This window comes from Lissotriton vulgaris, chromosome 4_1 (genome assembly GCF_964263255.1).
Source record: "Lissotriton vulgaris chromosome 4_1, aLisVul1.2, whole genome shotgun sequence".
Classification (NCBI taxonomy): Eukaryota; Metazoa; Chordata; class Amphibia; order Caudata; family Salamandridae; genus Lissotriton; species Lissotriton vulgaris.
Window position 1 is genome coordinate 1,384,007,877 of NC_141691.1, and position 25,047 is coordinate 1,384,032,923.

General features: G+C 45.8%; 1 protein-coding gene across 1 annotated transcript in view; it reads right to left on the minus strand.

Annotated features, from left to right (window-relative positions):
* ROCK1 (Rho associated coiled-coil containing protein kinase 1) overlaps positions 1–25,047 on the minus strand; it is a 2,273,505-nt gene that overhangs the window by 1,244,799 nt on the left and 1,003,659 nt on the right. Inside the window, exon 13 of the mRNA XM_086965620.1 lies at positions 15,088–15,136. Coding sequence (XP_086821746.1) covers positions 15,088–15,136 — 49 coding nt within the window. The remainder of the gene's footprint in view (positions 1–15,087; positions 15,137–25,047) is intronic.

Sequence of the window (25,047 nt, forward strand, 5' to 3'; positions counted from 1 at the left end):
ACTACGGTCTGGGGCAATAATTGGTGGCCTGAAACCTTAGACCAACCGCCTGCCCCCAAGAAGGTGGTAAAAAACCTAGGAGTTTGGGTGGACTCTGCTCTGAACTTTACCCACCACACAAAATCAGTTGCTGCCACATGTTTCGGGATTCTTCGAAACCTCCGGCCCATCCTAAAATTCTTCGACCGCCAAACCCGCCAAGTGATAGTACAGTCGGCTATCTTATCACGGCTGGATTACGCTAGTTCACTTTTGCTGGGAACTAACGTAGCTGATAAAGTGAGACTACAAAGAGTCCAAAACGCCGCGGCAAGAGCTCTTACAGGGCTACCCCGGCACAAATCGGTCTCCACCACCCTCAGGAACCTACACTGGCTACCTGTTGAAAAGAGGATTCATTTTAAAACTCTCTGTCTTGCTTTTAACATTTTGAAGCTCTCCTCTCCACCTATGCTATGTCCTCTGCTCTCACCCTACGTCCCTCGGCGGTCCCTTCGGTCAGAAGGTCAGAACTTGGTCATTATCCCCCGCATTAAGTTATCCAGAATGGGCGGCCGCTCGTTTGGATACTTAGCTGCCAAACTTTGGAATGGACTTCCAGCCCAAATCCGCGCAGTGAATGACCTTCTATCCTTTCGCAAAGCCGTAAAAACCCACCTTTTTAACTAGTTATGTTATGTATACCTCTGGACCTCCTGCAATTCCATCTTGCTGCCCCCTGGACATAGGCAGCTAGCGCTGGGACGCCCCTTGGCTGGGGCAGCCGTGCGCTATACAAGCACATCTAACATAACATAACATAACATCACATTCTTCACCCACAGCAATCGGGCTTCCGTTCATCCCATTCCACAGAATCTGCCCTGATCGAACTCACTGACTCAATAAAGCTATTGCAAGATCAGGGAAAGAACACCGTCCTAATTCTACTAGATCTCACGGCGGCGTTCGATACCATCTCCCATTCTATATTGATCAATAGACTTAGGGAGATGGGAATCACGGATGTTGCATTGGATTGGATAATTTCCTTCCTGACAGCAGGTCCCAGACCATCTCCTTGGGCACTTTCCTTTCTAAAAGAGAAGAAGGTACATTCTGGAGTCCCCCAAGGATCAATATTGAGCCCCTTATTGTTCAATATATACATGGTCCCACTCATCTCTTTAATCGAGTCATACGGCATATTAGTAACATCATATGCCAATGACACTCAGCTGATTGTTCCTCTGGAGAACAATTCTACAAATGCTGAGTCGAATTTTAAGAGGTGCTTTAAAGAAGTCATCTGCTGGATGGAGAAAACCCACCTTAAATGTAACACCAGTAAGAAGGAAATTCTGCCCATGGGTAGAAATCCCCAATTCTGTCCCAGCAAATGGTGGCCCGAGAACATCCCTGCGCCACCACAAGTAGTTGCATCAGCAAGAAATCTTGGCGTTCTTTTCGACGCCAAATTATCTTTTGACCAACATGTCAGGAATGTTGCAGGTAGTTGTTTTAATATCATAAAGTCATTGAAGAAGTTCTTTGACTTTCTCCCCATAGATTCAAGAAAGGCAGTGTCAGTGGCCTTAATTCTTGCACATCTTGACTACTGCAATGGCTTAATGGCAGGCGTTAAAAAGAAAAACACCCTCAGAAAACTCCAAAGCGTGCAACACGCAGCGGCCAGACTTGTTCTCAAGCTACCCAGGAGATCATCTGCCTCGGCAGCTCTTAAAACGTTACACTGGCGACCACTCCCTAAAAGAATACTGTTTAAAATCTTAATAGCATTTCGTGCATTCAATGGCACAGGCCCGACTTACGTCATCAAACGGTTTCCTCACTACAATCCTGTAAGGTCCTTAAGATCCTCAGGCCAGAACCTGATTAAGCCACTAAAATTCAAACTCAAGACCAAAGGAGGTAAGTCTCTGTCTTTTCTATCTGGGAAAGCGTGGAATTCTAGTCCCACCGACCTCAGATCTCTAACCCAGGAAAACCATTGTAGAAAACAACTTAAAACATGGATCTATTCCCTTTCTGACGATTGTGTAATGGCCTTCATTTAGCTGCTTTCTCTGTTTCCGAACTTTTTCTGCACATTTTGTAGTTAGCGCCAAGATGCTCCTTTCGGAGCGATAGCTTGCGCTTTATAAATACACAAAAATATACAAATATAATATACAAATATTATAGTTTCCATAACAAATCTCAAAAGGACAACATTCCTTTTAGCCAATTTCTCCGTCTTCGGAGAAATTGTTCTAGTCTTGATGATTTTTATAAGCATTCTGAAACCCTAAAGAAGAAGTTCAAGAACAGGGGATATCCTAAAAAACGAATTTCGCACTCCTTTAAGAGGGGCAGATTTTACAATAGAGAAGCCATGCTGGAGAAAAAAGAAAAGGAACAGAACACCAAGAAATCTGAAAAACTGGTGTTTATGAGTAAATACCCCAATTTGAGCAACAAAATTAAGAATAGTGTTAATAAAAACTGGCACACTCTCAACCAAGAGAAACAGCGTAAACTTGAGAAACCGCTTTTTGCCTTCAAGCGGAACAAAAATCTTAGAAATGAACTTGTATATACATATCGTGAAGACCAATAAGAAAGCCAGAGGACTCTGGACTTAAGTAGAGCCACTGGCATTGCAAGATGTGGATCTTGCAATGTTTGCTCTCTATGTATACAGGGTAAAGAACTTGAGTATAATAACAAATCACTGAGACCTAAAACCCTTAACAACTGCAGGAGCAAAAACTTGGTTTATCTACTTCTTTGCCCATGTGGCCTCGGCTACGTGGGTGAAACAAGTAGAGAACTGAGGGCTAGAATACAGGAGCAGGAGGCAACCTGGATACGAAGAGGAAAATCCGTGAACAATGGTTTATTTCCTTTCTGGACACCGTATGTAAGGGCCTTAATTCAAGAGAAGAATAAGCGTTTCTAATATGTATTAGTGTTAGTTAGCTACATCGTATCTCTATTATATTCTCAGGGAGATCGCTATGAGGAGGTGTTCCTTCTAGTCATCAAAACCTCTGAACCAGAGATCAAGAGCCTAGCTATGTTACTATAGTCATATTCACAACACTCATTGGGGTTGGAATAATGTGTTTAGTAGAAGAAAAAGAAAAATTGTTCTTTTTCTTAGTGTCCCCTCACTCACCAGGGTTGCCCCACAGTGACATGTTTCATCACTGGGGCCATCCCAGTCCTCTACGGGCTGGGGCGTGCTTCGACTTGCGAACTACGTAGGAGCACTTAAATTAGACTATGTGTGGTGCAAGAACTGTGATTTGGTGGAGTGGGATATGTGTGATTAAAAATACCTGCCTAGTAAGCTATAAATGATTTTTTCTTGCTCCTAGGTGGTAGAACTAAAAACGGGGTAGAATAAATAGGGAGCCTATAGAACAATGAGTTTAGGTGTACCTATTAGTTCCTATCTGTCAACATGTTTCGAACGTGCCGCAAACTCTTCCTCAGGACTACACAGGGACCAGCCCTGTGTTCGCCACTACTAATAAAGCCCAAATGAGCTGATAATGTAAAAATTTGAAAATAAATCAAATTAATGCTGCAAGGGAATAAAGCATGCATCCAGTACCTAGGTAAGAAAATAATCACGTGGTATATGTAGCAGGGCCTAACTTTGCCCCAGGGACTCGGAGGGTTTGTACCCCATCAATTTGATTACAGGATACTAGATGCCGATTCGCCTACTCTCACGCTTCCGGACCGAATGTGTGTTTCTTCTCTCATTGAATATTAGTAAGGATGATCCCTAATTATATAGTTATTCATTATTTGGATCCGAGTATATAAATGTCCAGAGTTAACTTTCTCGGGGTTTTCCTGGCAGTATGTTCTTAGACGGTGTATTTTCTCGCATTTTTTCCTATATATTTTCGCTCATTATGAATGCGTTAGTATCCCAATCATAAGATGGCCGCTTCAGTTGCTTCATGACTTTGTTGGGAGCATTGTTTCGGTCTAGGGATGTTTATTGCCACTCTCAAAAAAGCAGGTTCATTTTTATAACTAATGCGTCAGTAACCGCCTATTGCAAGATGGCTGATTCACTTAGTCTGTGTCTCGGATCTGATAGTTTTTTCAAAAAAGCATTTTCTATATAATATGCGGTTTTTATTTAATATATTTAATATATTTCTTGCCCGTGGTCACTTTATGCTCAGGTGTTTAATATTTTGAGCAGGTTTCCTCTGACTGTGGGCATTTGTAGTTCTTTTTGACGTACACTTCTACAGAGGGTAGGCAGGTTAAGATGGCGCCCGCCAGTGGAAGTCGTATTACGTGACCCTGTGTTTTACACAGCTGCTGATCGTTGTATCTACTACACGCTGATTGACGTCGCTATATAACACGTCTAAATATCTTGACGGGTAAGACGGTAACGGAGGCATTCCACGCCGTGTCAGATATCCAGTTATTCTGCTACGATATCCACATATCGGGCTACGGGCTTTTTAAAAATATATTCTTTTTAAATAGCTTTTAGGTGTGAAGCTGTAGGTATCTTATGAACTGGGCTAATCCATCTTTTTAATATATTTTTTCTTTAGAGTTATACCATCAGGCTAAAGACTTTAAATATACGAGGATATAGGGGGATCGTCTGGATTTTACTACAGAGATTTCCCCCGCAGTATTCTCCTGTTTTTTATAAGCTAAACAGGTAAATTAGGAATTGTATGGCTAGTGTCCTGTGTTTAGCTATAGGGAACTATTGGGTGTGAATATAGACCTTAGTCTGTTTGTTCCTTTTCTTAGGCTCAATATATTCGTCCGTGAGCTGTATTAACTGCCACATGGAGGGCTGGTTTTTAATTTTTTTAATTAAGAAGAAGGAGCGTCTCGCCAGCTACTCTATAGATTTACTTGACATTTCAAGGTACTTTGTGCAGATAGAGAGATGTATGGGTTGTGAGATACATGTATAGTGCAGGAATTTGACTTCGGTTCCCCTTTTTTGTGATTTTTACAGGGTTTTGGTGACATGAATATCTGTAGACATTCAACTGGTTTATAGATCAGTGGATGAAGTGAACTCACAAGGTACTTTTGCCCTGTCTTGTACTTAGACGTATATCATTGTTTAACATATAGTTTATAGTCGTGTAGGTAGCCTCTATAGAAGATTACTCCACACCGTAGTTCATTCTGTTTACTAGATGAGCCCTTTGTATAATTCCATGAAGACAGGTCTATCTTTTATTATAGACTGATTACTTTTATATAAATTGCACTATGGTAAAAGTAGCCCAATGACAATACAATTTTGGCAATGCTTTTAATACAAATATAATGCGAGTCTGGCATATTTTAATACAAATATAATGCCAGTCTGACATATGTAAATACGAAGTACGACTGAATGGGTATCTTTCAGTATAACAGTATGTGTGTATGGTCATTTCGGCATGGCTGTCAACATAAATACATAGCCTACCGGGTGGATTGCAAGACGAAATGTGCATTTCTCAGTACAAATTGTGGATGTATGGATTGTGAGCCATTGAACCAAGTCAAATCAAATTTCAACATATGTATGCTTTTATATTTTTATTAGAAATTGTATATACATAGTGGAACGAATTTTCTTTTTTTTCTTTTCTTTTTTTTATTAAGTTCACAGGTATACATGAGTAGAACAAAAAAAAAAGTACAAGACGTGGAGAAGTGTGGCTCAATGGTTAGAGCGGCAGACCCTGATGCAGAGGTCTAGCCCGGGACCAGGGTTCAATTCCCTGCCTCGGCGGGTCTTGGCTCAAAAAAATTCCACGGACCTGATAATTCTCGTCTCGGTGCCTATTCCAATCATGGAGTCCCACTCTGCAACTCTGGGCAATAGCTTGCTTAATCTCCACAACGGCCCCCACAACGCTAAGGATGCCTGGCCTTCACCCTGGGGTGCCCAGGAGTGGACGCCTCACAGGAAAAGCCAGGACGGGTTCTACAGCGGTATTCGTACAAGCGCCTCAAAACCCTTGCGGGTGAGTAGTGCGCTATACAAGTATCAATTTACATTTACTTTATATAGGCAGTATTTACAATAATGCATAATTCATCAAAATCAAAAGGAGGGGTTATCAGAGCTGTACATGTGGCAAATAAATAATAGTTTGGAACAAATTTTCTGTCCTGAAGAAGGTGAGGAGTTATTCTGGGTGGACCCACCGAAACGCGTCGACGCCTTATCTGTATGGAAACTATCACGGATAATTAATTAATGCAAATATCTGCTTTTTTGATTATGTGGCAATGAATTTGTTGTGCGTAAAAGCTATGTTTACATCTTGACATGTTCAACTACAGTGTTGTTTCCGGATTTGGAACTACTTGTTCTTGCTGTTTTTCTTTTGTCCCACCTTTTTACATTTGTTTTTAAACTTTATTGTTTCTATTGTGCAATGTGTTTTTAATGGTGTAAAGTTGCTAGCTACAACGTTTGTAATAAATTGTATGCAACTTTTTATTAATTGTGTTTGCACTGATTAGATTCCTTGGCTCATTGTGTGGTGATTGTGTGCAAGTTTAGTATGACCATAGATTTGGTGGTGTGGTACGTGTGACAAAACTGTTTTAACGGTTCCCAATGGGGATTTTGTTTGATATTTGTCTTTTGGTACCCTACCCCTTTGGTGATTTGGGTCCCTCTCTCTTGTTTCTGAACTTGAGGAACTGAAACAACACTTTGAAAAGCAAGAAAGATTATTTCGGCAAAACAACAAGAGGCCTCAAAAGTCTACAGAAAATAAGATACTGATTTAGATGAGAGAGCAGGAGTGATTACCTTCAAACAAGGAAGACTCATCAATCATAGTTATACTGATATCTACCAGGCACAGAGCAGTGCATGAAATTCAAGGATGTTTCACCCACAGACATGCCTTTGGAAATCTCAAATATCACATTGCAAATACAGCGAGAAAAGTTGGGCTGTTAGATTACACGCAGGGGTCTCCAAACCAGTCCTGGAGGGCCGGATCCATGCCAGATTTTTGGGATATCCCCATTGAGATACATGTAGCAATTTTAAAAATCTGGCATGGATCCGGCCCTCCAGGACCGGTTTGGAGACCCCTGGATTAGAGACTGATAACAGATAAGATACAGTGAGAGACTGACTAAGATATTAACCAATTTTGAGTAGTGTGGTCACCACCATGTACATTTATAGGATAATGTGGAACTTTACTTGTTTCTGTCAAAGCTGGGGATTTCTAATGAGGCAAACCAATCCGGCATCTATTAAGGATCGCATTGCATCATAAACGAGTCAAAACCCAATCCGCATTTCTTTTCTAGTACTCTCTACAAACTAATTCATAATAATTGTGTAATGTGCAGGGTCAAGGGGTGAGCATTGCCTAACACTGGTGATGTGCAGCCATTATACTGGGTAAATATTAACTTGGGCAATAAGCCCTTGAAGTGTGATATTGATAATTGCTTGCCCACTTTTTTCTACCTCTGTATTGTGACTCGAGATGGTTAAATACCTTGTTTATCAGATATGTTATCAGTAGAAATATTGTTCCTATTGAGGGATTTATTTTGCCTGATAGCCCTCTAACGTCTTTGCTGACGAAACAGCCTTTATATATGTTAATGAACACATTTTAAATCTAACCCCCCCCCCCCACATGACCAACATGTTTTCAACTATTCACCTTATTATAAAAACAGGAGCTAGACGTGTGCTTAACATTTTCCCACACTTTAAACAATTTTTAAATCAGGATACATTCTGTATGAAAAAACCCTAGCAGAACAGCTTAAAGAAGCAATAGGATTTTAGGATTAGTCTCATTCAACTCTCTCCTCATAACCTGGGCAATGGCAGACATTCCCATTACATTCATTTACCGTGATTCTTCTGAGCCTACATAACCTTTAATGTATTCAAAAGGTTTTACAGTTGTGCCCTGGTACCATCATACCATGGTTGCCGACAATGGGACTGGGATTAGCAACATAGGCCAAGATCAGTTGTTGCTGAAGATTACCAGTGCCAGCATGTTTCTGGGGTTTACCAACATTGTTCTATTGCCAACGTTTTAGTGGGACACAACTATCACTGTGCACAACCAGCATGATGGCAGAAATTGCCACCAATGTGCCTGAAGCACAAGTTACCACTTGGGTAACGATATATCTGTAAGAGACATTAGATAGCGATAGATTCCTTACCTCAGAATATCCCCAGGCGTCAGACTGGAATCGGAAATTTTTGCGTAGCAGTACCCTTGTGCGTCGGTAGGCGTCGTCTGCAGCTCCGCGTCCGTCGTCGGCGTCGTGATGACGTTGGAGTACTCAGACGCCACCTCCACGTGCTGATGTTAGTTCTTAGACACAGCTTTTCCACGCCAGAAAGGCAGAGCCATGCTAAAAACCAACACTGGTGCCATTGAAACTAGGGCCCTGAAAGGAGATGACCTTAACCCTAGATATCGGTTCGCAGAACGGGGAGGATGGGTGGGTCGGTAAGGAATATATCACTAACTAATGTCTCTTACAGATATATTGTTACACAAGTAGTAACTTATGCATCTGAAAGAGACACGTTAGTGATAGATTCCTTACCTTAGAATAGATACCCCAGCAATACCAACCCCGGTGGTGGGTCTGCGAACCAATAATCACACCAGAAAGTCCTGGAGGACGGAACGGCCAAAGAAGCCATCCCTCCGGACTTGGCTGTCCAGGCAGTAGTGTCTTGCGAACGTGTGCAGCGAGGCCCACGTAGCTGCCTGACATATGTCCTGCAAGGGAACTCCTCGGCCCAGGGCAGTAGTAGTCGCTGTGGCTCGACTGGAATGGGTCCTCGGCCCAACAGGAGATTCCCTTTTAGCCAAAGAGTAGAACGCTTGGATGCACAACATGATCCATCGAGAGATGGTCCGTTTGTGCACCACCCGTCCTTTCTTAGCGCCCACGTAACCAACAAAGAGTTGGTCATCCACCCGGAACTGGCGTGTGCGATCCAAATAGAATGAAAGCACACGTTTTGGGTCCAGACGGTGGAGACGCTCTTCCTCCTTTGAGGGATGCGGAGGCGGAAAGAAGGTGGGCAAGGTGATAGACTGCCCGATGTGGAAGGCTGTGACTACCTTGGGCAGGAAAGAGGGTTTTGTCCGCAACACAACCTTGTCCGGATGGACCGAAAGGAAAGGAGGTTTAGAGGATAGAGCCTGGAGCTCACTCACTCTCCTGGCAGAGGTGACGGCAACCAGGAAAGCAGTCTTCAGAGTAAGAAGGCGGATAGGACAGTTGTGAAGTGGCTCAAAGGGAGCGCACATCAGGAAAGTAAGAACCAGGTTCAAGTCCCACTGAGGCATCACAAAGGGAACAGGTGGAAACGTGTGTGTGATGCCTTTCAGGAATCTATTTACAATAGGGGACTTGAATAAAGATGGTTGATCAGGCAGCCATAGGAAGGCTGAAAGGGTAGAAAGATAGCCCTTGATAGTGCCCAGAGCAGAGCCCTGCTGGGCAAGAGAAAGAAGGAAGAGAAGAACCTCAGAGAGAGGTGCAGAGAGAGGATCCACAGCCTTTGCTGTGCACCATGCCACAAATCTGTTCCACCTGCAGGCGTATACCGACTTTGTGGAGGGACGCCTGGCTGCCAGAATGATGTTACAGACTTCAGGAGGCAAGTCAAATGGCCTCAACTGTCGACGCTCAATCTCCAAGCATGGAGGTGGAGACTGGACAGGTTCGGGTGGAGGACCGTCCCCTGCTGCTGCAACAGAAGGTCCTCCTGAAGAGGCAGACGAACCGGGGGATCGACTGACCTACTGAGTAGCTCAGGATACCAGTACTTTCGTGCCCAGTCCGGAGCCACAAGGATGACTTGTGCCCGGTCGTGCTTGATCTTCTTCAGCACTCTGGGCAGAAGTGGTATAGGCGGAAAGGTGTACAACAGACCGCAACTCCACTCGCGACGAAAAGCACCTCAGAGCGAGTGCCGCCTTGGAAATTCCAACGCGCAGAACTAATGACATTGCGCATTCTCTTCGGTGGCGAATAGATCTATCCAAGGCTCTCCCTACTGCTGAAGGAGGCCTTGCGCTACGTCAGAGTTCAGACGCCATTCGTGATCCATCATGCACCGGCGGCTGAGTTCGTCCGCCCTGGCGTTCAGAGAACCTGCCAGGTGTTGAACCTCCAGGGTCACACCCTGACATTCCAGCCACTGCCAAAGGCGCAGAGCCTTCTGGAAGAGGGTCCACGACCCCACCCCGCCCTGTTTGTTGCAGTACCACATGGCGGTGGTGTTGTCCGTGAACACCTACACTACTCTCCCCCGGACAGAGGGGAGGAATGCCTTCAGTGCTAGACGAATCGCCCGCAGCTCCAAAAGGTTGATATGGAGCCGGGACTCCGCCGGAGACCAGAGGCCTCTGATCACCGCCTCTCCCATGTGGCCTCCCCAGCCCTGGAGGAACGCGTCCGTCACAACTACGTGCTCCAATTGGGGAAGGCAGAGGGAACTGCCGCTGACCCAATCGCGGCCCGTGAGCCACCACTGCAGCTGTCTCGCAGTGCCCTCCAAGATCAGGACATGGTCGGAAAGGTTGCCCTGATGCTGGGCTCACTGAAACTTCAGGTCCCACTGCAGAGCCCGCATCCGCCAATGGGCGTGATGCACCAGAAGGATGTAGGAAGCCATCAGCCCCAGAAGCCGCCAGTCGTCGAGGTAGGGAGAAGACAAACCCCTAACCTGCCCAGATGAGCTGCGACCCTCGCCATCACTTTCGTGAACACCGGTGAGGCGCTGGTAAGGCCGAAGGGGAGCACGGTAAACTGAAAGTGCTCGTGGCCTACCGTGAACCGCAGGTAGCGCTGGTGGGCCGGCAGGACGGGGATGTGGAAATAAGCGTCCTGCAAGTACAACGCTACCATCCAGTCTCCTGGGTCCAGGGCAGCTAAGACCTGAGCCAGAGTCAGCATTTTGAACTTCTCCTTCCGGAGGAAGCCGTGGACGTTCCGTAGGTCCAAGATAGGGCATGGGCCCCCTTTGCCCTTCTTGGGTACCAGAAAGTAGCGGGGGTAGCAACCACTTCCTACTTCTAGCCCAGGGACGTGCTCGATGGCCCCCTTGGTCAAGAGGGCCGAAACTTTCTCCTGTAGAAGCCGCAAATGATCCCCTGATACGCGGAGGTGTTGCGGTCGCATGGCTTGAGGGGCCGTCTCGAAGGGGAGGGAGTAGCCCCTTCGGACGATTTACAGCACCCACCTGTCCGATGTGACAGTGTGCCAGTGGGAGTGGTGATGGCGAACACTGCCCCCTCACTGGCGTCACATGGGCCGAAAAGCACGGACTAGAAGGGTTTTGAGGCAGTTGCTGCGGTGGAGGGTGTGGACTGGCCTCGCCGTTGTCTCCGACCGCCTCCACGGCGATTTCCACGGCCGCCACAGTGTTGGATGTTGGTCTGCGGTGCGTGGCTGGCAGCACGTGTGGGGGCGCCCCTTCCTTGGCCACGAAAGGAGCATAAGGCACCCGTTTGCTGGCACGGGGCCGAGAGGCCCAAGGACCTTGCCGTAGCCCTGGAGTCCTTAAAGCGCTCAAGCGCATGGTCTGCCTTGTCGCCAAAAAGGCGAGGGCCATCAAACGGCATGTCTGTTAGTGTATTCTGAACATCGGCCGAAAAGTTGGTGGACCTCAACCAGGCGTGGCGACGAATCACCACCGTTGTTGCCATCGCTCTGTCCAGTGAGTCAGTGGTATCCAGCCCACACCAGTTAGAATATTTTACTGCATCCCGGCCTTCCACAAGGGCTTGGCCGAATTCGGCCCGTACCTCTAACGGACACTCTGGCAGCAATTCCGCGACCGTGTCCCACAGAGAGTGGGTGTAGCGGCCCAAGAGGCATGCGGTGTTGGAAGACCGCAGTCCCAGACTAAGGGATGAGAATACCTTTTTGCCGTACTGCTCATACCTCTTGGATTCCCTGTCCGGCGGAGCCGACGGGAATGCGATCTGGGAATTCGAAGCCTGGATGACCAGACTCTCGGGGTGGGGTGGGTGGACAGGAAACATGGGTCAGCCAGGCAGTGGAATCTGGCCACATTCCTATCTACGGGCGACCCCGTAGCGGGCCTGGACCAAGTGCCCAAAAGAACGTCGGTCAAGGCCTCAAACAGCAGCGGAGGCTCGGCCAAGCTTGACTGCGGTTTAAGGACCTCAGTGAGGAGGTTAGTCCTCCTGGCCGCGACGGGGAGCTCAAGGCCCAAGGCCTTGGCCGTCCTCATCAACACCACACTGTTGGTTGCCCCCTCCTCCGTAGCCACGGTAGGAGGCGAGACAAAGCCAGTAACTGGTGATATGTCCAGACCACTGGCATCCCCAAGTCCACCTGTCCAGTCCTCTTGAGACTGACACTCTCGTGTCTGAGGGTCCTCAGACCCCTCCCAAAACTCCTCATCACCCATCCCCTGATAATCAGGTTTGTCAAACGATGGGGCAGGCTCACAGAAAGTAAACTCACCAAGCGGCGTCAAAAGCAGCGCCGTTCCGACGCCGGAACCGGAGCGAGGGAGGCATCCGGGACGACGCCGGAGGTGACACCTGAGGGACCGGCGCTGGTGAGGTCGTTAGGTCAACTGGCGACGACCCGGATCCCGAAGCGGATCCAGTAGGGCCCTGCGGCGCTGGGCCCAGCGGCGGAGCTGAAGCACCCGACTTTGTCGGGGCCAAAGCCCCCGACCCGCTAGGGACCCCAGACGGGTCCACTGGGCCCGAAGGCTCCGCGGAGCCCTTCGGGGAAGAGAGGGACCTCATGGCCATGAGGAAGCACTCGATCTCCCCCGGCGTCTCGTTCTGCCCAGGGACCGGAGGGTGTGGAGCAGGCCGCGACGCCCACGACTCTGATGGAGCCGCGTGGGCGGTGTCACCCGAACCCCCGGCCACGTCGCGCGAGCGTCGGGGGGACTCTGAAGAGTGATGACGTCTCTTCGACTTCTTGTGCTTACCTGATGACGACTTCGACCCGGAGGAGTGATGTCGACTCTCGGAGCTGTGATGGCTCCTACCCCGCGACTTGTCCCTCGACCTCCGGTGGGACCGGGACCTCTCGCAGCTCGGGGCCGACTGCCGGAGTTCGAGTCGCTTGCGGGACCGCTCCCGCCTAGCTTTCGAAGTCAGGACCTGGCAGTCGGGGCAGGTCTTGTCGTCGTGGTCGACGCCGAGACAGTGGAGACACCGACGGTGTCAGTCGGTTGCAATCCTCACAAGGCTTGAAACCTGGCATCCCTATCGGCACCGTCCGGAGTCGCAAGACTCAAGAAAAAATTATCAAAAGGGATCAAAAAGTTTAGTCAAAAAGTGACTAAAGTACTGCTTTTTCCAGATCTGCGCTTGCTGGCGCAGAAAAAAGAAGAACTGACGTCAGCACGTGGAGGCGGCGTCTAAGTACTCCGACGACGTCATCACAGCGCCCACGACGCAGACGACGGACGCGGAGCCGCAGACGACGCCTACCGACGCACAAGGGTACTGCTACGCAAACATTTCCGGATCCAGTCTGACGACTGGGGATATTCTAAGGTAAGGAATCTATCACTAACGTGTCTCTTTCAGATCCAGAATGTTGCTAAGAATTACCCTTATTTTGCCAGGACTTGCATTTCACCAGGAATTACCACCATTGTGCGAGGGCCAGCATATTACCAGGAACCAACTCCATTATGCTATGGCCTTCAGGTCACCAGAGATTACAACTAACGTAACAAGCATGTTGCGAACATTTTCTACATATCTGACAACGACAGCATGTTTCCAGAGATTACCACCATTGTGCCAGTAAATTGTTAAGGATTACCACTGTTGTGCCAGGTCCAACCTACAGCCAGGGATTGCCAGTGAGAGCGTTTTGCCAGGAGTTAAATAAATTGTTAGCAAGCCATATTGCTATTGGGGTTTACCACCATTGTTACAGGACTAGGATGTTGCCAAGGTTTACCACATTTGTGCATGGTGCAGCATTTCACATGCATGGTCCAGCATATCATGTGCGGAGCAGTGTGCAAAAACCTTACTCACTACCCATGCATACATTCATGTGTGTACATAAATAGCCTTGTGCTCGCAGACATACACTCAGACACGGGGACATATACAAACATGTACATGAACACTTATACACACATTGCTGAATTTTTCTTTAAACTTACATTACTCCCAACTCTTGCTGCTTCTCCAGCAGACATACCTCCTTACCTTTTCGGGACTCAGCCAGCTCCCGATCGGCCGCCTTTATGAGGGGCTTAGGGACTGCTAAAAGCAGCCTGGGAGAAAGATGAGCAAAAGAGGGCAAGCAAGTGTACCAGGGAAGGGTGATGCAGTGGGAAAGGAAGAAGATACATGCTTATCTAGTGCAGGGGAGCAGATGTCAGGTCTTCTGGGGGTTGGGTGGGGAGACGCAATGAAGGCACTAGCAGAGGAATCCGCTCTGCACCAACTTCTACAGGGGAAATGAGAGGCAGTGAAGGAATTGCTGCACAGAGACTCCTTAATATGCGAACTGAAGTATGAACTTTTCAGGTCCCACGGCAATGCCTTGTATAGTAAACATAGCAACATGCCAAATGCCCATTTTCTCTTTCTCCACAATAGCTTTCGCATCGATTCACCATAGCACTGGGACATTATGACTAAACCTAAAGGGGTGGAAAGAGCAGTTTCCAGGTAAACAAACTCTTAAAGAGCCAACTGTGTACAAGGACCATCTGTGAGTAAGAAAAATGTACAACTGGAGAGTCTGAGCTGTTGCAGTGCATTAAAGGGGCTTTTCGAATTTAAAATATAGAAACAGCAAAGTACCAAAAATCCTCTCTGATACAAGGGAAGACATTTAAGAAAGGGAGAGCTTACTGAAGAGTGGAGTAAGCATAACCACTCACTGTCCAGGAATAAGAAAGACCTCAAGATGCTGTACTGAAACACAAATGGTACACATAAAACAAATGTGTTGCTAATACACAAGAATTGTAGTAATTTTCATGCACATTTTTTAAATATGTTGTGCATGTCTTATTTAAGCAGAATATAATAAAAATATTAATACCTCTTCATCCAATTCTTTCATGATCTTGTCTAGTTTTATATTGGACAACCTGAAATAAAAAAAAATAAAAAAGTAAAATGTAGAAATGCACATTTTGTATTCATTTGAGCAACCACAAAAAGACAAGTTTTCAAAAAGTTTCACATTTGGTTTTTCATGGATATATTTTCTTATAGAACTATTACTAAAACCCCTAAACCACTTGTTCTGGATAACTATGGTGCTAGGATTATGAAAAAGCCTTATATGGTTCTGGTATATGGTATTGTAAGTACTCTGAGACGGTGGGAGTTCTTACAGAGAATGGAATGTACAATACTACTTAGAAACCGATTTTAAAAGTAGTTCTTGTTACATTAAAGAAGCAATTTCCATTCCAAAATGCCCGATACTACTACTGAAGATCACCCTGAGAACCCTTTACCAACGTGTCCTTCTCTTCTAATTTGTAATATTTTAGTGGATCCTTAAACTTAACTGAATCATGATAGTATTCCCTAAGGTTTTCATTTCACACTATAAATATAAATTAGAATTTTTTGTGCTGCATATAATAATGGAGATCATACAATAAGCTCTCCAATTTCATCCTATAAACACATTATCCAACCTATCAAGAACCAGATTTCCTATACAGTAAGATCCACTGGAACCTCATGTTCATCTATACATTTCTACAGTGTACAAGCTCTACTAAGCAAGCCTGTAACCTATGCCCAGCTCTAAAAGAATGTATCTAAACTTAACATACCAGCACAGTTCTAAAGGCATACAGACTGGTGAATAGTGAAATTGCAAATACAGTTCTTCAGTAGTAAAGTCTTCAATCACACTTCGGACAAGTCAAAGCAAGTAAAAGAGCTGTTTCCCAAGACAAACTTTTTATATCTGCCTAATGAATGGACTTTATTAGCAGTGATAAGATAGTATTAAGGTACCATAGAATCTGCAGATTTCTGATGGCAGGAGAAGTCCTAAAAAGACCCTTTATGAATTCCTTGACAATTCTGTCAGACCATAAGGAAGGTTGACTATTTTATCATCTAAACGGAGAGATGGCTATCAAGTGAATTTTAATTGATGAGTGGCGTAGAGCTGAACGTGCCAGATGAAGAAAATACCCAAGAACCTGCTCCTGTGGTGACAAAATAGGGTGGTTAACCTGAGCATATCATCAGAAACATAATCATTTCCATTTGGCAATGTATGTCTTGATTGTTGGATCCAGTCTGGCAAGTATCTCTCTGCAGTCTTCTGCGATGTCTAGGAGACAGTTTTCATTGTGTGCAGGCACCAGACCAATAAAGTGAGTGACTGCAAATTCAGATGTGGCACTTGATCCCAGAGCATTCTTAAGAGACTGGTTATTGGTTTAAGAGGAATGTGTACTGATTCTTAGAGGAAAAGTAGCTCAGTGTATCAGTATGTTGGGCCATGTTGAAGATATCAAAAGAAGAGTAATTCTTGTTTCATTTTGCTTATGACTCTCAGAACCAATGGCATTAGAGGAAAAGCATAAGAAATAAGTTACTTGCCTGTAATTGCATTTATCCAGTATTGGTATCTTTCATAGATTCACATGCCTGAATCATTCCCCGTCGTCGGAATGGGAGTCCCCGGTACATAAGTAAAGTAATGTCACATTAGACAGAGAGTAATAGGCCTAAGGCCTCACATTAGTAACATATCCAGGTCATTTTGTAATAACAATCAATCAGCTGTCACCAGCCTCTGGAATCTTCCTGGAAGGAGCTCTAGTCCCTCAGATTTTCGTAAGCACAGTGCTATACAGGAGGTACTAAGTGAGCCCTTCCAAGGGAGGTGGGTGGGTTGCATGTGAATCTGTGAAAGATACTAATACTGGATAACTGCAGTTACAGGTAAGTAACGCATTTCTTATCCAGTATTAGGGTATCTTTCATAGATTCAGATGCCTGAATCAGAATAGAAAGCAATGATGAGCACATTTCCTTTTGTACAGAAGGCATAAATGCACCAGTTAATAATACATCAATGTTAAAATGCAAAGCAAGAAATTGCAATTATTTGATTGGATTTTAGGATTTATATAGAGCACGATTGCTCGGGGCGTTAAGGCGCTCAGCGGATAGTCAACCTGCATCTGGATTATGAAATTTAAATTTAGCTAGCAAATAGCCAGGTTTTCAGTAATTTCCTGAAAGTGAGCAATGTGGGGCTGTTCTTGATCTCTGTTGGGAGTGAACTCCACTGTTCCACTGTACCCATTATGAAGCTTATTCCTCCCCAACCTGCATTCTTATATTTGGGTGTCAGAAGAAGTTTACTCTGAGATGAACAAAGGTTTCTAGCAGGATGGTACCAAGGAAAATGTTGTTTCAGAAACCTTGTTCCAGTTCCCTGCAGAGCCTTGCAAACTAAAGAAAAGGGATTTTAATTCAGTCCCTTTTACCATGGGAAGCCGGGGAAGTTTCTTTAAGCCATGGGCAATAGGCTGGAATTTGGCAATGTCCAGCAGCAATCTGGCAGCTGCATTTTGAGCCCGTTGTAATTTGATCACATATTGCTTCTGGAGGCCAATGTACAAAGCATTGTAATAATCAAGTATGGTTAGGGCTAATGCGGTTACCAGGGTTTTTAATGCTTTGCAGGGAATTAAATTAAGCACTTATCTAATTGCTTTTAGAATCAAAAAGACCAAGGAGGAAACCTTGCTGACCTGATGTTCAAACATGGCAAAAGTCAAAGAAGTCACAGAGAAATGTGTGTCTAAAAAGAGAGAGAGGTTGGTGGGAAGGAAAGAAGGCTCATCTCTATCGAAATAGATGACAACACCGCTTGTCCCACTGCAGCATCCTTCATTAGCTCCAAATCCAAGCAATAATGCTTGGTAAATGTATGCCGCTTCTTCCATCTTACCGCTCTGCAAATGTCTGTGATAGGCACTCTCGCAAACAATGCCATAGAAGTAGAAACTGCCCTTGTGGAATGGGCACAAATTCTTGATTGTTAAGGATGACCAGCTTGTTGGAGACAGAAGACAATAGCACCAGAGATCCATCTAGAAATACTTTATTTTGTAAGGGGAAAACCTTTCCTAGGTAAACTAAGTCACGAAGAGTTGGTTGAACTTGCGGAATGCTTTTGTCCTGTCAAGGTAGAATTTAAGGTAGCGTTTCAAATCCAAAGAATGTAGAGCTCATTCAGCTGCTGTTTGAGGATTTGGAAAGAAACTCTTTTTAAGACAATAGGTTTGTTAAGGTGGAATTCCGACAGGATTTGGGTATAAATTTTGGATTAGTCCGAAGAATTACCATGTCATTCTTGAATTGAAGAAATGGATCTTATATTGTGAATGCGTGAAGCGCACTGATTCGTCTTGCGGATACAAGGGCTAGAAAAAGCGGAGTCTTCCAGGAGAGTAACTTGAGGTCAGCTCTGTGTGTTGACTCAAAAGGATGTCTCGTAAGTTGAGCAAGGACAATGTTGAGCTGCCATTCTGGAGGCGGAGACTTTACGGGAGGAAAAGTCTGAAATAGACCTTTGAGAAATTGTTTTATCAGTCTATCTGACCAAAAAGAAGGTCCTGTAGACTATCTCCTGAAACAGGATATTGCTGCCAGATGAACTTTGATGGAAGCGTAAGTGAGGCCTGAAGTTGCTAGATGGAGAAGGTATGGTAATACTTCTTCCGGAGAAGATGTGAGGGGATGCACCTTAGTAGATCTACACCAGATACAAAACCTTTGCCATTTGAAAGAATAAGTCATGTTTGTATGATCTGCTTGAGCGCGAGATATAACTGCCCTGTAATCTGGAGTAATGTTTAGGCGCTGAAATTCGTGGAACTCAGGAGCCAGGCCGTTAATTTGAGAGATGCTGGATCCAGGTGTTGGACTTGTTCCTGGTCCATTGTGAGGAGAGATGGAAACTGTGTTAACGGAATTAGAGGTTGCAGGGAGAGGAGATGGAGTTCCGTGAACCAATGGTGGCGAGGCCATGCTGGAGCTATTAGAATCAGTGAGTAGGGCTCTGCCTTCATCTTCCTGAGGACCCTGGGAATCAGGGGAATCCGTGGAAAGGCATAGGCAAATAAGCTGAACCATGCTATTGAAAATGCATTTCCCAGAGATCCCTGTTGGGAATGCCAGCTTGTGAAGTTTTGGCATTCGGTGCTGTGCTGTGCGGCAAACAGATCCAACAGTGGTTCGCCCCACTGAGAGAAGATGCTGTTGAGAGTATCTTGGTTCAACCCCCACTCGTGGCAGGCTGTCTGCAGTCTGCTTACCGAATCTGTCAATGTGACCAGTTCCAAATTTTTTGAGATTCTTGTGAGAGTGACAGCGAACGAGTTCCTCCTTGTTTGTTCAGGTAGTGCATTGTGATAGTATTGTCTGTTCTGACTAGCACTAGTGAACCTTTTATCCTGGGAAGGAAAGCCAGGAGGGCTAGATAGACTGCTCTCAGCTCTAGGAGGTTTATGTGTAGCTTCCGCTCAGAAGATGGCCACTTCTCGCTGATCTGAAACTCCTGAAGGAAGGCTCCCCAACCTTCTAAAGACGCATCCGTGGTTATCACTTCAGGAGAGGCTTAAATTAGAAAAGGTAGACCTCGAAAGAGACTTTGTGGATGAGTTCACCAGGTTAGAGAGGCGACCATCTGAGGAGTCACCTGAATGATGTCACTGAAGAATCCGTCGATTTGAATCCATTGAGTGGAGAGGGCCTCTTGGAGAGGATGCATGCGGAGGCGACAGAAGGGAACTAGAAAAATGCAGGAGGACATCATTCCGAGGAGGGATTTGAATAGGCACACTGAAAGAGACTTTATTTTCCATTTGTGCTCTGCTAATTGCAGGAGTTTTTGTTGTTCTTGTGATGGATAAGCTTTTTTCAGGACCGTATCCAGGACAGCTCCCAGAAATGTTATCCGCTGAGAAGGTTGTAGGACCGATTTGTGTGGGTTGAGGGTAAGACACAATTTTTAAAAAAGCTGTAGACAGGCTCTGGAAGACTTCCTCGTGCTGTTGAGAGAAGGTGACTTGATGAGCCAGTCGTCGAGATAAGATAAGACCTGGTGATGCTGCTGCCTGAGGTATGCAGCCACTGGGGAAAGACATGTTGTGAAGATGCGTGGGACTGACTAGAGTCCGGAGGGCAGGACCTAGAACTGGTAGTGCCTGCCGGCCACCGCGAACCTCAAACGTTTTGTGTCTTCTGTGGATAGGAATATGAAAATAGGCATCTTGGAGGTACCATGTAGTCTTTCGCATTGAGAGGTTGCAGGACTTCTTGAATGGGACCATGCGAAATGATTGTTTGTTCAAGAATTTGTTTATACTTCTCAAATCTAGGATTGGTCTCCATTTCTACACCTTTTTGCGCACCAAGAAGAATCGGGAGCAAAAACCTGGTCCTCTTTGATGAACAGGAAACTGTTCTATAGCCCCCTTCTGGATCTTTGATATTTCCAGGAGTAAGTGGTGGATATGTTTGTGAGCCATAGGTTGAGGAGGTGTCGTTGAAGGAGTTTGCACAAATTCTAGACAATGTCCAAACTGCTCTAGTTGGAGAACCCAACGATCTGTTGTGATTTGATTCGAATTTTGAAGATAGTGGGTTATCTTTCCTCCTACTTTGGGAGGTGGAGATGAAACGGAGATCTGTGGCAGAGAGAAGTCATTGGCGTCGGGCAGAATCCTTCTGTCGTCCGGCCCTTCAGCGAAAGGAAGACTTGTTGTATGAAGTCTGTGTCTGTTGCCTCTGTTGAAATTATGGCCTGTATTGTTAGTTAGAGGGGGAGTAGGTAGGCCTATACTGCTAGTAGCCTCATCTGTAAGAAGATTGCCCTCTACCCCATGAGCCTCAAAAAGGGGTGCTTTTATATATGAAGGGTACCCAAAGCTCTGGCTGTGTCTTTATCTTTTTTATCCCTTGGAGGGCTTCATCGACATGAGTTCCAAAAAGGAGTTGTCCATCATAGGGCATGTCAAGGAGCTTGGTCTGAATCTCCTTCCGTAATGTTGTTGCCTTAAGCCATCCTTGGCATCTTAGGACCGCAGCCCCAGCCAGTTGGCAGAAACCAGTGGATGCGATGTCCATCGCAGTCGAAAATTTCATAAACCGATCTTTCGCCCTCCCGCAACACCTTTCTTGCTTCCTCTTTACACTCTTGCGGCAGGGTCTCTAGGTAGGGTGCAATGTCTGACCACATCTGCCTGTTGTAGCGTCCCAATGACGCCAATGAGTTAGACGCCCGCACAGTTAACGCTGACATGGAGGAAAAACGATTTCCAATATTGTCCAAGCGTCTGCACTCTTTATCCGAAGGTGCTGAAAGTGAGGCAGATGGGTTTTGTGATCTGCGTTGAGCTGCCTGAGTAATCACTGAATCAGGCTTGGGATGGCCTATAAGGCAGGTTGGAGCATTGTCTGGAGCTCTATATTTTTTATCCAATCTTGGTAAAACTGGAGGAACTGTAGAAGGGTTTTGCATAGTTCTGATGGCTTGACTCCCGGATTTAATCTATGAGAGGCATAGATCTAACAGATTTCTTGAGAGGTTCCTTGAAGTCGTAAAGGAAACAGTCCTGTTGGTGAACCGGCATTGGAAGTTGAAAACATTGTGCTGCTCTTACCAGGAGATTATGGAATCTTCCAATATCCTCTGGAGGAGAGTCCACCTGGGGAGGCAACGGTGACATTTGAAGAGGGATAACAGTCGTCCCATTCGTCATGATGTGGCTAAGTATCCTAAAATTCCCCTTCTTCTCGTGGTTCCTCCTCCTCCTCGTCCGTAGAGGGGGTGAGGCGGCACAGGAGCGTCAATGGTAGGAGGTGGAACTTGCGCCCTCTGAGGTGAGGAGAGAACTGGAGCAGGAGACGGAGCAGAGGTAAGGAACCTCCTCTTGTAGTCTGAAATCATAACTTGCAGGTCAGAGACCAGGGCTGAAGGAAGACAAACCATCTGTGGCTGTGGATGATGGGATTCGTCTTGATAGTATGCCTGCTTATCCATATCTTGATCTTCATACTCAAAGTCCTCCTGATATTTAACATTGAGTTCAAAAGGACTTCTGGCAGCCCGAAACATACTGTCCTTGTCTGAATCCTCATCTTCGTCCAAAAGATGAGAGGGAAGCAAAGGTTCCCCTACTGGGTGATGTGAAGGCGTCAGTCTCTGCTTGCTGAATTTCTATTGAAAATATGTATTTTCTGTCTTTGATTTAGGTGTCGTCGACGAGGCTGTCATCGGAATATTCATCGTCGACGAAGAATCATCGATGGTCACAAGGGGCACTGTCGTCGATGAAAGGCCTTTCGTCTACAAAGTCATTGACGACAGTCGTCGTCAACGGTACATTCTTCGTCGACGTGCAGATCATAGACGACGAAGCACTCATCACCGTGCTCGTCGAGCGAGTCATCAACGCTATCTTCGACGTTGCCGAAGATTTATTTATCTTGATCTTAGACGATAGAGGGGTATGTGCCGTTGACGAGAGGGACGCCGACAAGACTGAAATTGTATTTTTCAACTGCATCAAATCCATTTTTGAGGTTTTATATAGAGAGGACAACCACTGCGAATATGTGGGGGAAGTAGCTTCAGCCCATCTCTTACAAATTTCACATCTGGCTAAAAGCATTGCAAAAAAAAGAAAATCTCTATCTGGGCCACTAATGTCCCACCAGATGCCCAAGGTGATGGTTTCAAGGGAAATTTGTATCTGTCAAATAGGTCATTTGGAAAAAATTAAGAAATTGGACTGCAGTCTGAGTCCCTGTTTTATTTTCTTCTTGTTATCCGATGATTAAGCCTCAAGGAAGATCCAAGCCAGTTTCTAAGTGTGTTTCATTCAGTGACATCGGCCCGGGTTCTGTCCTGTAGAGAGCACAACCACCCTCCTCTGTAACAAAGAGAGGGTAGCAACTGGAGGAAGTAGGTCTGTTGCTGGTAGTGCTGAGAGGCAAGATCGAACAGTGGGGCCTACCTCTCCTTCTGGAGTAGCAACGCAGCCTATGGATTTCAAGTGAGCTGTGGTTGGAGGCGAATGAGGAAAAAAGAAAATTTGAAAAAAAAACCTGAAATTGTAGAAACAGTCGTAGTCGACAAAGTCACTCCTGTAGCTGTATAAGGAGATCTTGTCGACGTCGAGGCCACAGTCGACGAGATTGTAGTCGACGGGGCTGAGGAAGGCTTTTTAAAAGAGTTTCACCTTGGCGGAGGAGTCAGAGGGTCTGAAGCTGGTTTCTGCAAACTTTGAAGGGGAGGAGATACCCTGGCAGGCAAATCCTTAATTTTTGTAACCTCTTCAGAATTTTTGTGTGTCTTCTTTTGGGGTTGCTGCGAAGGCGGCCCCGGAGTCTCTGGGTCTTTTTTGAGGAGTTTTAGAGGAGGATTTTGATGAACTCTCACTCTCCTCAGAGGACAAGGGGTCTTCTTTGTCCTTAAGCCTCTGCAGCTAAGTCAAAAGCCTTCTCTCATGGCCTTTTAGCCTTTTTATAGAAAAGGTACGACATACCTTGCAGTCTTTAGGTGAGTGGTCCGGATAAAGACAGTAGAGGCAGTCATTATGCTGGTCGTAAACATGTAACCTCTTCTTGTTGCAGGTACCACAGGGTCTAAAAAGACCTTTTTTAGGAGTGTCCGACATGAAGACAGTAAAGGCTTCACTCAGACAAAGCTAATCCTGAAGACTACCTTGAATCCAAGAAATAAGGAAAACCTGAGCAGAGTTCAGTGGAGACTCCCTTAACACGTCGTGCGGTAGAAAATCTGAGGGACTAGAGCTCCTTCCAGGAAGGTTCCAGAGGGTGGTGACAGCTGATTAATTGTTCTCTAGAGTTTGGTCCTTATTACAAAACGACCTGGATATGTTGCTAATGTGAGGCCTTAGGCTCATTACTCTCTATGTCTAATGGGACATTACTTTACTTATGTACCAGGGACTCCCATACCAACAAAGGGTAATCATTCGGGCATGTGAATCTATGAAAGACACCTGAATACTGGATAAGCAAAATTCCCTTCCATGCTATGAATTTGAATTTAAAATACTTATAAAGCGCTGCATTCACCGTGCGGTTTCTTGGCGCTGTGGATACAAATTTAGCAGAAGAGAAGCAGTAGATACTGGTGCAATGAAGGGAGCCAAAATAATTTACAAAGGGAAGGCCTGATTAAACAAAAAGGTTTTGAGATCTTTACGGAAGGAAGAGTAATGTTTAGCAGACCGTAAGTGATCGGGGAGGGAGTTCCAAAAGGTGGGTGCCAAAGTTGAAAAGTTGGCCCCTCCCCACTTTTTGCGTTTGTAACGGGGAATTTGCAGGAGTGATTGGGATGACAAGCGAAGCTCTCTGGCAGGGACATACTCCCTAATCAGGGAGGTAATGAAGGCGGGAGCAGAACCCAGGTGGGCCTGGAAGACCATACAGCCAGTTTTAAAAAGGGATCGCTCCCTGACAGGAAGCCAGTGGAGCGCCTTTAGTAAAGGGGTTGAGTGATGGGAGCGGGAAAGGCCGTACACTAATCGGGCCGCCTGGTTCTGAACCATCTGGAGCTTCCGTAGGCTGTACGCCGTTATACAGGGCATTGGCGTAATCCAGCCGGGAAATCACCAAAGCGGACATAATCAGTTTAAGTGCCAGGGGAGAAAAGAATAGGGAAACAGTGTGAATGGTGCGAAGAGTGAGAAAGCAAGAAGAAACAACAGAACTCATTTGTGAGTGTAGGGTGAGATGATTATTCATTTTGATACCTAGGGTCTTAACTGTAGAAGAGGGAGTGGGAGGGGTACCAAAGGAAGAAGGCCAGAATAAAGAGTTCCAAGGACTGGAAGAACCACCCGTGAGAACCAGCTCAGTTTTGTCCCGGTTCAGCTTCAGGTGGTTGTGGTTCATCCAGTCCCTGACAAAAATCATAATGGTTTGAAAATTAGAGATAGAGGAAGAAGAGAGGTTGAAAATGAGCTGGAGGTCA